At 35.7% G+C, this 14213-nt stretch overlaps 1 protein-coding gene and 1 long non-coding RNA gene across 2 annotated transcripts in view; one reads left to right on the top strand and one right to left on the bottom strand.

Annotated features, from left to right (window-relative positions):
- Positions 1 to 14213, top strand: part of LOC108036724 (semaphorin-1A) — a 170059-nt gene that overhangs the window by 24367 nt on the left and 131479 nt on the right. The window contains 1 exon segment of the mRNA XM_017113023.3: positions 9446 to 9966. Coding sequence (XP_016968512.1) covers positions 9720 to 9966 — 247 coding nt within the window. The 5' untranslated portion in view covers positions 9446 to 9719.
- LOC108036728 (uncharacterized) lies at positions 312 to 1498 on the bottom strand. The gene is made up of 3 exons (XR_001768857.3): positions 1380 to 1498; positions 716 to 774; positions 312 to 600 (listed from the first exon to the last, which is right to left on the bottom strand). It is a non-coding gene; the product is annotated as an uncharacterized LOC108036728 (long non-coding RNA).

Here is a 14213-nt window from a genome sequence, read left to right as displayed (position 1 = left end):
TAAATATAACACATATTTAAATTAAATAATACATAAAATAATTTTAAAAATTTGAAATGAATAGTACACGTGTTTAATATAAACAGAAACCATATTAAATTCTAACATTTTAATAGTGAAATGAATAACCGAAATGTTAAAATTTAATATAAGTCATATTAAGATTTAATACTAGACATATTTATTTTTAATATGCTAATTGTAATATTAAATATGATAAGTATTCAAATTTTTTTGGAACACTGAAAAAAATTAAAACACAAATTTTATGTTTGATTTTTCGATTTTTTTAAAATATTTTTTTTTAATGCCGGTTATAACGGATACATATAATACAGTTACACTTATATTTATTTTACAGATTTCTGTATACAAAATATTTTTTAGCATTTACGTCATTAAAAACTTAACTTTTTAGGAAAGAAAGATTTTACAGAAATTGCACTTTGGCCTTCTACGGCCACAAGAGGTTGAACCGTTTCCAAATTTGAATAGTTTTTACTTATTATATCAGCCATTCTTTGCTGATAGTCTACGATAGAGATAACGCGGAGGACTAAACTTTCTTGGGAGTCGAGCAATGTATATTTTGTCCTCGTCCTTGAAGTTTTTGATGGAACCCAGGTATTCGATGGTAGCACCGACGGTAGCAGAGTAGTCAAAATAAAATATGTTAAGATAGGGCTATGAATATTTGATTCATAGTAAAATTTACCCATTTACTGGACAATGCGTCCTCTCTACCGGGGAACAAAAGTTTAAAATCTTTTTATTCTGAAAGAAAACAAATGATCACATAAAATTAAAAAATGCCAAATCCGGCGCCTGCCAATCAGCATATTTTGGCCATGCTTTCAAAAACTCAGCTCCATCCAGAGTTTTTACATCCTTACGCGGAGGAAGATGAGTTTTATTCAATTTTTCGCCTGTGAATGTTCGCTAGGGCACGATCAACTTTGTTGGCGACCAAGCAACGGCAAACGCACTGTGATATATGCTTGTGTGTGTAGCTGCACTTCAATGTATGTACATACACGTTTCTGAGAACCGAAAACTGTAAGCCACTTAATAATTACTACAAACTTCACTTTAGTCAGACTTAATTTTCTCGCCTACGTGCATATGTATGATATGTACATATATGTATGCGTGAGACGGGGCGTGCTATTTTGTTGGATTCTACGAAATCAAAGTAATAATTTTAGTTTAATAATTTTAATTTAATCAATTATGAAATCGCAAGCGTCGGGCTGTGTTGAAGAAGCGGAATCAGTTGTACATATGTATGTACATACATACATCCATATGTATGGCTGAGTAAAGTTCAAAGAAAAAGCCGTGAGATATGTGACCTTTTTGGCTTTCAATGCTGCACTTACATATGCATATAATTAAAGAAACTTCACATCGATTTTTTGATAGCGCGATAAATTGTCCTTTTTGGCTTTGCTGCCCAAAGGACCAACACGTCCAACTTCTTCGGCTAAAACTTTTAAATGGCACGCGTAGTGAAGTCGTAAAGAAGGGAGTCATTGATCACAGTAAGAGCGAAAGAATGAATGTGTGTATAGCATAGAACAAAAAAAAAACCGCAAAAAATTGTCTTAGCGCCTTCGTTTGTTTTCTTTCTTATTTACGTATATATGTCAATTTACTTTAATGTATACCAATTTAATTTTAAAACTGTGCAATGGGTATACAGATTATGAAATAAATCTTGTTGTAAAAGAAGGCAGCTTAAAATTAAAATATTTCTTTTAAATATTCCAGTACTTAAAAACGGACATATTCTTGATCAGCGTCACTAGACCAAAGTCTAGTCTTCTTTCTATTGCAGGTAGTATATAAGTCGGAACCAGCCGGATCGGACAACTATATCTTATAGCTGCCATAGGAACTATCGGCGAATCGATTGTGACACGAGATGTGTGACATGTTACGCCGCCTTGTTGGAACCAGAGCTCCTGGACATCATGTCTGTTCAATTTAGGAATGATAAAGTTAGTAATCATGCCACTATACCGGTCACCATTGACTGTAACGTTCTGGCCATCATCGTTTTTGAAGAAGTACGGACCAATGATTCCACCAGCCCATAAAGCGCACCAAACAGTCAGTTTTTCTGGATGTAACGGTGTTTCGACATACACTTGACGATTAGCTTCACTCCAAATGCGGCAGTTTTTTGATGATGATCGTTTGGCTTCAATTCTTGCACGAGTTGGATTTTGTAAGCACGCAAGCCAAGATCCTTCCGCAAAATCTTCCATAAAGTGGATGGACACAGATCCAATTCCTGTGCTCGATGGCGGATGGACTCATCCGGGTCTTACTCAATGCTACGCTCTACAGTAGCAATAGCTTCTTCTGTAAGCACCGTACGGCGTCTTTGGGGATGCGAGTTATCAATAAGAGGAAACGTGGTGCGAAAACGTTCCATGGTTAATCGAAATAACTGCTCTGATGGACGATTTTGTCGACGATAAAATGGACGTAGTGTGCGATATGTAATCCGCACTGAACCATTACTTTAGAAATAAAATTGCACTATTTGTAAGGGTTGTTCAGGCGTGAGTCTATTCATTATGAGTTGCTAAACCAAACTGAGAATAAATCACTTGATAGCTGTTAAATCGGTCGCCAGTGATGCTAACTTAAAGTTCTATACTTCTATAAAAAACACCTGATATAAGCTGCAAACTGATATTTTAGGGCGCCACCCACCGGCTCTTTTAGTGGATGTTATGTGGGTGGCAGACAGACTTAAGAGTTTAAACCGTTTGTGCGCGTTAGATCGGGAGAGGCACATTTTTTCTGTCATTCGATAGGTATTTGTGAGACAAACACATTTCAGTTACAATTTTGTGTCTATCTTATAAACTGTAGGCGCTACATATTTTCGCGGATTGTGCGCGTTAGCGTGGCCGTGGCACCCCGCTGAAACAAACTTCCATGCCAAGTCTGGCCGTTCGAGCTCTTATAGTTTTCGAGATCTCACCGTTCATACGGACAGACAGACAGATAGACAGACAGACGGACATGGCTAGTGATTCTGATCAATATTATATATACTTTATGGGGTCGGAAACGCTTCCTTCTACCTGTTACATACTTTCCGACGAATCTAGTATACTCTTCTACTCTACGAGTGGCGGTTATAAAAATCAAGTTTTTGTGTAACAATAAAAAATAAATTGCTCCGAGAAACCTAATGAAACCTGGCTGGTGGTTACAGAGGGGATAAGTAATTAGGGCGTTCAGTGTGTTTTTGTATGTTCAAAATAATACATTTTAATTATAAGATATTTACTCTAGTGTCGAATGGGGTTCATTACCAGCAGAAGATGAACGTAAAATCCGAACCAAAGTCACAGAAGCATGCTCCAAGATAAGGTCACAAAGTTTTCTAAGCGAATAAATTGTATTGCTTTGGAGCCAGGAGACACAGGCCCACAAACATGCTGGTAAAAATTGTAAAATATATCCAAACAGACAGACATAAACAAAGATAATAAATGAGAACACTTGCGCGTCAACGGAAGCAAATTCCCTTTTTACCATTGGGGCCAAAAACGGGAGACCTAACAAATCGCTGCAGGATATGCAGACAAGACAAACAAGTCAAGGACCAAAACTAAAGGAAAAAGGGCGATTAAACACAACTGCAAATAAAGAAAAACCCGTTGGCCCGCAAAAGATTTGCAACATAAATATTTTGCATGGCAGACAAACGTGGCCATAAAAATACAAAAAGAAAACAAATAAAATAAAAACGTGAATAGCGGCATTTATTTATATAAGTTGGTTAATAAGTAAACACGTGTATCAGGATTTGGCCGAAAAAAAATGTTTTAATTAGAATTTTTTGGAACTGCACATATCTAAGCAATACCGCCATTTGGCATGAAGATTGATATTGATAATCCGAACAAAATTGAATTTACACCTTTAATCTTGAAAAGTGGGCGTTAGATTGGGAGTGGCATTCTGCTGAGATAAATTTCCGCTCTCCCAGAAGTGGAAAATTAACATACCAAATATGCTGTTCTAGCTTTTATAGTTTTCGAGATTTTCGCGTCCATACACTCTATCGTGAATTTAAAAAGCCATTAAATTAGGACATATTTTCTTGATTATAGAACAAAATTGTTATATTATTATTATTATATTTTTTACCCGTTACTCATAAAGTAAAAGAGTATACTAGATTCGTCGGAAAGTACTTTATGTAATAGGTAGAAGGAAGCGTTCCCTATAAAGTATATATTTTCTTGATCAGGATCACAAGCCGTATGAACGCTGAGATCTCGAAAACTTTAAAAGCTAGAACAGTCAGACATCAAAGTTTTAGTCTATTTGAGTAAAATAAAACATAATTTGTTTTCAATCGTGAGAATATGTCTGTGCGCTGTGTCTATTGTGTGGCGGAAGTGCTTTAAATTGCGACAACAGCGGCCGTGAGTTCGATTCCCGCAAGGACCACGTATATTTTTCTCAAAAGGTGTAAGTTGCTTATTTTTTTTTTTATTTCTCTGATTTTTCTCACTCATACGCCCACAATCCGCAAAAATCTGGGAAGCCTAAAGTTTTTATGTTAGATAAAAATTTTAACTGAAATGTATTCGACTGACCTAAAAAAATGTGCCACAACCACTCTAACGCCTACAGACGATTGGAACGCTTTAATATCGCTTTGCTCCTTATTCACTTTCCTTTTGCTTCATTAAGCTCGACTTTAGAGACTCGACTATAGCGTTTTTCCTCGTTTTTAATAAGTTTGGACGGTGGTCAAGCTGGCAGAGACTTCCAGGCAATAAATAATTGTACCTTTTTTTAATTTATTTAATATTGACTCTTTTTAGTTTCTTAGTTTTCTTTTCAATAGTTGTTAAAAAGGTTTAGACTAGCCGAATGGTTACGTCTGGTTATGACGTGAATAGTCCCGGGACTTTAGTTTTAGTTTTTATGGGTTTATAAAAAGTTTTTTCGGTATTTGTAATACTAATTGATATGTTATTGTAAATAATTAATAAGATAATGTTATTAAGAAGAAAATATATATTACAATTCAGAAAACCAACCAAATTCATCAAATGTTAAATAATAGATATTAAACTTTTTTTTTATTTTAAGAACACTATTACTTATTTTAGGACCTTATACCACACATTTAAAAAACGATTTCATTATTTTCAGAAATGGCTAACCATAAATTATTTACTTAAAATAAAATGAGGGGGGAATTTCTTGAATCAAGGGTATTTTTGTTTTGAGAATAGTTTTGACGTTTGCAAATCGTTGTTTATAGTGGCGAGTAGTTTGTTTCATATTCGATCTTGTAGCGACTATGGATCAGTAATCCAATAAATGATCTCTAAAATTGTATCTGCTTCTTCTTAGAACTCTTCAAGTCATCCGCAGCAACTATTCGACTGCCTTCCTTTTATGTGGACATAAAACAGCTTTTGACAGCTCTTGATGCTGACTGTTTCACTGTTAAGGGAGTGTTTTTAGTTAAATTTTCCGTGAACTGGTACTGGTACTCAGCTAATATAAGACCACTTTTTCACACTTAAACATGAAAAAGCTGCAAAGTGGATACTTGACATCTATATATACTGTGTTTATACGATGCCGAATTCACACTATCATTTCACGCTTTCAGCCGATTCGTGTGTGTATAAACGCCATTTCGTGAATTCGGCAACGCACGAAAGTTGACTATGATTTCAGCCTGAAAGAGTGAATTTGTGGTTCACAACCAAAGTAACGCTATGCAGACCAGGTGGCAACGCTCTTTGGGTCTTGCATTAGTGCCCAAAAAGCACTCAGTAACTTTGGAAATTAATTTTCCGGTTCTTATTTGCCGATTGTAAATGAAGAATTTAAGTTTATCCATCGCGTTTTTTGGTTTGTTTACATTTTGTAAAAGTGTAACCAGACTAAAATACCAAATTTTACACGTCTGCCATCTTTAGGAATTCACGAAATGATATGTGTCGTATAAACACGGGTTATTTCTATATCGCGCTTTTAAGAAATCGTGATTCCTATCGTATAAACATATTAATAGAACTTTGGATTTTCTTCTTTCGCACGTTGATGGGTACAAAGCGTATTAGGAGAGTGTGCTAGGGCGGACAATACAATATACAATTTGTATGAATCTCTTTTTCGGGTCATTGGGTCTTGGTTTTAAGAGGTAACTTGTGTTTTTCGACTTTAGGAAGCATCCGCTAGTTTAGCAGGAAATCGAAAAAAGGTACAATTTGTAAAATTAGCTGATCTTGTTAAAATTTTTTTTTTTATTCTGTAAACATTATTTATATACCCTTGAAGAGGGTATAATGATTAAAGCCAGAAGTTTGCAAAGCAGTAAAGGAGACGTTTCCGATCCCATAAAGTATATATATATTCTTGATCAGCGTCACTAGACGAGTCGATATAGCCATGTCCGTCTGTCCATCCGTTTCTACGCAAACTAGTCTCTCAGTATTAAAGATATCGGGCTGCAACTTTCCCAAAAGTCTTATTTCTAATGCAGGTAGTACATTAGTCGGAACCAGACGGATCGGACAACTATATCTAATAGCTCCCAAAGGAACTATCGTAAGAAAAAATTAAAAAAATTATATCTTTGCTGTTTTCTAACATATAACCTCCTACGCTTGGAAATAACATTTTTTTAATTGGTTCTGAATTTAGAATTAAATTTTAAAAAATCGGACGACTATATCATATAGCTGTCATACGAACGATCGGAAAATTGTTGGAAAATAATATGAAACAAGAAAGGAAGTTAACCTTGGCAAGCCGATGTTTGTATACCCTTGCAGTTATAAAAAATAATTAATAATTTTATTAAACTGAATTCAAAATTCTTAAAAATATAAAAAATTATATTCCCAATATTATAAGATAATATGTCAAAAACCCCTAAAGCTATAATTTGTTTCATATTATTTCCCACCAATTATCCAATCGTTCCTATGACAGCTATATGATATAGTCGTCTGATTTTAATAAAATTTAATTCACAATTCAGAACTAATTAAAAAATGTTATTTTCAAGCTTATAAGGTTATATGTTAAAAAACAGAAAAGATATAATTTATATTTCATGTTTTCCGACTAATTTTCCGATCATTCCTGTGGCAGCTATATGATTTAGTCGTCCGATTTTGATAAAATTTAATTCGAAATTCAAAACCAAATAAAAAATGTTATTTCCAAGCGTAGGTGGTCATAAGTTAAAAAACACCAAAGCTATAATTTTATATTATTATATTATTATGTTATTATTATTATTATATAATTTGTTTTTAATATCACTGAAGCCAGCAACAATCCTTACAAATTTTACATGGTGTTACTAACTTTGATTATTTCTTATAACTGCAAGGGTATGCAAACTTCGGCTTGCCGAAGTTAACTTCCTTTCTTGTTTACTACTTCTTTTTTTCAAAATTGATTCGAACCATCGTGATATTCTCCAACTTAAGCATAAATGAAATAGCTAGATTTTACAAACTTTGATTATTACATGTCGTTGAAAAGGTAACAACGCTATCCTTTTTTGAAATTCTGTATTTAAAACTTTATATCCCTTGATAGGTATGAAGTGAGCAAAAGTGCAACCTGTTTCAAGTATATAGATATATAACTAAATTTGATTATAAACAAGAGAAATCGCTGTAGTCGATAACATCGCCTAGCGAATACCCTTGATTCAGCTATGAGTGATAAGAAGAAACAAAGCCACTGTTCCCACTGGCACACCGTCGTTATATTTTTTTCTAATTACTTTTTAACGGATTTGAATTGTCGGATTTCCACCTTTTTTGACATGATGTTGATAATCAAAATAAAATTTCATTGCCACTTTCAACTTTCTAGCTTTTATAGTTTCTAAGATCTCAGCGTTCATACGGACAGACAGACGGACGGACATGTTTGATCCACTTGTCTGGTGATCCGGATTCTGTACGTAAAATTAAGGCAGCTTCTACGAGTAACGGTTTTCAATAATGTGTGCATCGCAGTACAAAAAGATCTTCAAAATCGTTTATTTTTTATATATTGTAGTTTTTTATTGTCACCTTCGGCATCTGTTCACGTAGAACACAGCCGTCTCAGATACACATGATTTTTAAATACGAATTTTGTTGCACTCTGGCCACCTAGCCACCTCAATGTTCATCTTTGACAGCTTTATGAATAAGCGCTTTCGGCCCCCAATTCTCCTTAGCTTGTCAACTCTTCGTGTGCTAGATTTTTACATTTTCGTGCTACATTCTAATATCTCTGCACCGGAGTGGGTGGTTTTGTTAGTGGGTGTCTGCGAGTCTGTGCTGAAGAACTCATTAACAGTGCACGCTACTTGGCACCTTTTCTCTTCCCATCCACACTTGGTTTTCCTTCTATGCCGTTTATATTCACCATGTATGTATTCCGTCCTGGCTCTTGGTTATTGTTTCTTTTCGCTTTTCTTTATCCTCATTTTCTTTATTATCTTATATTTTCCCAGTTCTCCATGACAACAAGAAAAGAAAAACAGGATAAAAAGCTAGCTTCAACAAGCCAAAGTTTGTACACCTTACAGTTCATCGAAATTTTGTAATATTAAAAAAACGATAGCCGCAAGAGCAGAATAAATAACATATACATTTAAAACAAAAAAGGCAAGTGCCTCGACTATTAGATACCTGTTACTCACTTTAAGAGAGCACAAGGGAAATGGAGATGTGTAAGCAGCAAAGCGATTTTGTATAGCGACACTTACCAGCTATTTCAATATATGGTAATGTGGGCGGCAGACAGATTAAAGCGTTTTGTGGGTGTAAGATTGGGTGTAATATTGAGCTTGGCAAACTTTCAATCGATACCCTTCAGTTAAAATTTTTTTCTAGCAGAAAAACTACTTTTGTAGTTTCCGAGATCTGATCGTTCATACGAAAGGACAGACAGACGGACACGGCTAGAGCGACTTGGATAGTGGTCCTGATAAAGAACATATACATATGCTTTATGGGGTTGAAAATGCTTCCTTCTACCTGTTACATACTTTCCGACGAATCTAGTACTCCCTCTTACTCTACGACCAAGTGGTATTAAAATGTATATGTGGCACACAAGGCTAGCGCTTCGCTTTTGATGTGCGGGCTGAGGCTTGGTGGGTTCGGACTTCCCCATGGCAAGTTTATTTTTATTTAAATCTTAAATTCTGTTAGTCATACTTTGTTAGTACAATTCAAAATACTGTAAATATTTAACCTTTAATATAGAATAGATTGGATCTGCCAGGCCTGCATGTTGCTAGCTATTAAGCTGATCATTCTAGTATTGTTAATCAAACAAATCCAGATTATACGTTTTTTTTTAGTTTTCTATCTTCTGAATGCTTAGTCTACGCTTTAATTAAACAAATATATTTCTATCTTTACAGAAATTACTGATCTTACACTAAAATTATTTGTTTTCCGATAAGTAATTAAAAACAATATTACAATTTCGACCGGGTAAGATAAAAATTACAATTTATGGATTAAAGAAGGCTCAGATGAAGAAACTTAAAAGCACGGATAACCAAAATAAAAACCAAATCCAAACCATCAAAAAAAACGATTAAGTTCGAGGAAAAGCACACACAAAAAATCAAGAATAATAAATGATGCATATTAATCAAAAAGGAATTTAACTCAATTGTATGGAAACTAGAAATGTTACATTCACACAACACAAACCACAATAATAACAATAACCGCAAAAACAACAACAACTTTAACCAAGGCTATAAAATGCATTTCAAAAGTGCAACGGCGGCTAAAGCAACAATAATGAAACATAAGTTAAGCAAATATTACGAATATGGTTGGATGCAAGTCTTCCTACTACTAACAGTCCTCGTGATTGGTAATCAAAGTGCCTGGCAGGAGAATATACGACCAAAACTCTACGTTGAATTAGGTGAGTAAATCGTCAAAAGAATCTTATACAAAATCTGCAAATTTCATTTATTATTTGGAGAATTAAGTTTTGTCAAATATGGACCTATAGCTGCATTCATTTAGAATTGGTCAATTTAGGCTCGCATAGTTAAAATCGTTGTCACAAAAGTATTTTCATACATTCTCTCGGATTTTTTTCTACCATAATCAAATTTATCCGTCTTCGTTTAATGCAACTAAAGAAAAGTGTAAAGAGAAATATTCGCGTTCTATTTATTGTAACCAAATAAAGTCTAAATAAAATGTCAATTAACGTTATTTGTACTAAAGAGTCAGAGTTGGATGGCAGGCGAATGACGCTTTTATGAGCTCGAAATGTAATTTGACTACCAGACTCACATGCCGTGCGAAGATTATAAGAAGCTAGGAGGTAGTTGGAGATATTCCGTTAAAGTTTGGCATCTCAACGCCGCCCAACTCATCAGGAACCTTTTTGCCATCCTTCGAAAGTATCCACTTTTGGCAGGTGAAGAAGCTTGCTCAAGAAATGAAGCAATAACTTGGACACAGCGTAAGTGCGAACAGAAGAGACATCGACTAACGCACACACTTTTTGAGATATACCCAGACATCCACACGTTGTGTTATCTTGGCTATAAATAACAAAATTCCTGGAATACATTATTTGCATAAAAGTGGCGAAGCTTTTGGTGCTGAAATGAATAGGGCGAAGGGAGTAGTAGTGGAGTAGTTGGGTTGGTTAGGTGTTACCAGAAGCTATTTGCAGTGGCCGTGTGTGTGTTTTCTCAGTGTGCGACATCATCATCATCGTCATGATCGTTGCCAGGAGTAGCGTTGCTTATGCAAATTCAGTCCTTACCCATTTTTTGGCCAACAATTTGGCCGACTGCTTCATCGCGCTCACTTAGGTTTAAGACAGTTATAAGTACAACTATATTTATAAGGTGTAATATGCAAATCTCAGATACATACACATACATATGTGCGCTCTCTGGTTGTGCAAGATGAAGCAGAAAAAGTTGCCAGCAGCAGGGAAAAAAGCCATGCGAGTATGGAGATTATTATATTTAATATTATTATTATTATTTATTATTATTATTTATTATTATTATTGTTTTAACTGTGTGGAGGAGTAGTGCTTTCTTGTTGGTATTATATTATTAGTTCGGTTCCTATAATTTCTTTTATATTATTTTCCCACCAATTTTTTTTTATCATTTCTATTGCAGCATATGACACAGTCGTCTAATTTTGTTTAAATGAATTTCTAAATTCAGAACCAATAAAAAAATGTTATTCTGAAGCGTAGGAGGATATATGTTAAAAAACACCAAAGACATACATTTTTTGCGATCATTCCTATGGGAGCTATAAGATATAGTTTTGCGATCCGGCTAGTTCCGACTTCTATACTACCTGCTAAAGAAATAAGACAGACGGACATACATAGATAGATCGACTCGTCTAGTGATGCTGATCAAGAATATATGTATTTTTTATGGGGTCGGAAGCATTTACTGCGCTGCAAACTTCTGACTAAAATCATGATAAGTTAACCCGACTACGGTCATCGATCTTGGGCCAGCACTGGATGCACGCGTAAGCAGGAATCCAGCCGGTAAAATCCGATCCGGGCTATGCAAGCGCTGAGTGGTCATGGTCACGAGGCGCAGCGTCAACAAAATTCGGCCAGCAGCGGCTGCCCAAAAGTGCGGAATCAGCATCTAAGCCGGGCGATGGAGCGGCGAGCTGCAGTCTCTTTTTGAATTGTACTTTAAGTTTCTAAACAGAGCTCAAACGGGTTATCAATAAATAAATTAACATATAATGATATTACTTTTGTTATATTTGGCGCCCAACCGTGGAAAGTTCCGCGACTCCGAATTCAAAAAAACGAATTCGTGAAGAAAAAACCATTTAAAATCGTTCAAAAAAAGAAACGCAATCGACTTAAAGAAAATTAACTCAATAATTTTTTGATGTGCAAAGTATAGAGCACCGAGTGCAAAGAAATAAAAACGAAAACAATTTTTTTTTCGAGTGAAATAAAATAAAAACTGCAAATACATCGAAATTTCAAAACGAACTATTGGAGGATAAAGAAGCTGCGAATATTCAACAACTGAATTCATCACATCGTTTCGCCCCCGCAGGAGAACAATACAAGTTTTTTTTTATTTAAAAAAGTATATTGTGTTCCCACTGGTCAAAATGTAAGTAAGGAGATTGTTTATTATCTCTTCAGTGAATCAATCTAAAAAAAAAGAAAAAACAAGAAAAATTTGATTTTTTCCAGTTCACGGATTATTCTTAATAAATTAAATGAATTATGGAGACGAAAGAAACACTGGCAGTAGTGACGAAGAACTTTTAGAAAGTTATAGGAACCTCAGAATTGAGAAATTACAAACTAACGAAACCGCAGGGTATATTGGGAACAGTATCAGTATGTCGAATAGCGATATTTCCGAAATTGTACGCGCCGCAGTTCAGGCAGCGTTGAATACACAGGCCCAGGCTCTTGAACAAAAGCTCCAAAAGTAAGAGGGTAAAATAGGTTCTATTCCTTTAACAAATACGGAAGTCAATGGTAAGGGGCAATGCAGATGCCGTGCTAGCCTCCTTTAGCACAGTTTTGAATTTCGACGCCATTGTAGCGCGTCTTGACGTCACATATGCCGACAAAACGCCGGTACGCGTAATTCAGCAGGAATTAGATACCATGAGATAAGGCGCACTTTCTCTAAATAGGTATTATGACGAAATAGAAAAGAAGCTAACGCTTCTTACAAACAAAACACTAATGTCACACGAGCCTTCCGCTGCTGCCGTGTTGAACCAGAAATTTAGGAGCGACGCTCTCCACACCTTTGTCTCCGGGCTAAGAAAGCCCTTGAGACTTGCAGTATTCCCAGCCCAACCTAAAGATATGCCCTCCGCATTAGCACTCGCACAAGAAGCAGAAGCGGCTAATGACAGGTGCGCCTACGCCGCAAGCTTGGCTAAATTCGCTATCGACAAAGAAAAGCCCCAAAAAACTGGCAGTCAACACAGCCAGAAAACGGGAAACGGATAGAAAATCCCGGTAGTTCTAAACAAAGAGCGTTTGGTCAAAAGAACCAATACCAAATGCCCGAGGCCATGGAAGTAAACCCTACTTCCCGGTCAAAGTGGCAAGCAAACAACAAAAAGGTTTATGAGGATGTCTCGATGAGAACTCAGAAACTAAACCTCACCGAGCAAAGCAAAGATATTGAATATGAGAATTATGCAAGAACAGAAGCCTCAGCTATAGACGATGAGACTTCAGACCTGGAATACTGTATGTTTTTAGGGGTAAGTCCCTGCTTCCGTACATAACACGTACGATAGCAAGGCGTACTTTAAGGTTCTTAATAGATAAAGGCGCCTCAAAAAATTATATTCAGCCCCTAACGGAGTTAAAATATGTAATTCCGGTTGAGAAGACCTTTACAGTAAACTCCATTCATGGTGGAACATTCGTAAGACAAAAATGCTTTATTTGTCTATTTAATAAAAAAAAAGCACCTTCTTTATCTTAAATTGCCTAAAGGCATTTGATGGTATTGCGGGTCTGGACTTCCTAAAGGAGGTAAATGCTAAAATTAATTTAGTAAAAAATATTATAGAATACGAAAGCGGTATAGAGGCCCTTCAGTTCGCTGAACTTAAAGATGTAAATTTTGTAAAAGTTGATAATAAAGACGTACCGATGGTCATTAAAAATTCTTTACAGAAAATGATCAAATGATCCGCATTCGCGGACCCCAACGAGTCCCTGCCGTATAATATAAACACGGTTGCTACAATCCCAACGGATGAAGAACCCATTTATTCAAAAATGTACCCCTACCCTCAAGGTGTATCGCTTTTCGTCAACACGGAAGTTAAACAACTTCTTGGTGATGGCATTATTCGACCGTCAAAATCACCTTACAATAATCCCATCTGGGTTGCAGATAAAAAAAGGTGTTGACAAGGATGGCCACAAAAAAAAGAGGCTGGTTATTGACTTTAGGAAACTAAATACAAAAAAAAACCGAGGATGATAAGTACCCAATTCCTAACATATCGACAATACTGTCAAATTTAGGAAAAGCACAATACTTCACAACGTTGGACTATAAATCGGAATTCCACCAGATAGAGCTGGCGGAAAAAGATAGAAAGAAAACAGCTTTTTCAGTAAAGAATGGAAAGTATGAGTTCTGCAGACTGCATTTT

The sequence above is a fragment of the Drosophila biarmipes genome, chromosome 2L (assembly GCF_025231255.1).
Source record: "Drosophila biarmipes strain raj3 chromosome 2L, RU_DBia_V1.1, whole genome shotgun sequence".
Classification (NCBI taxonomy): domain Eukaryota; kingdom Metazoa; phylum Arthropoda; class Insecta; order Diptera; family Drosophilidae; genus Drosophila; species Drosophila biarmipes.
The sequence above is the reverse complement of the archived record's forward strand: the minus strand, read 5'-3'. Positions and strand labels throughout refer to the sequence as shown.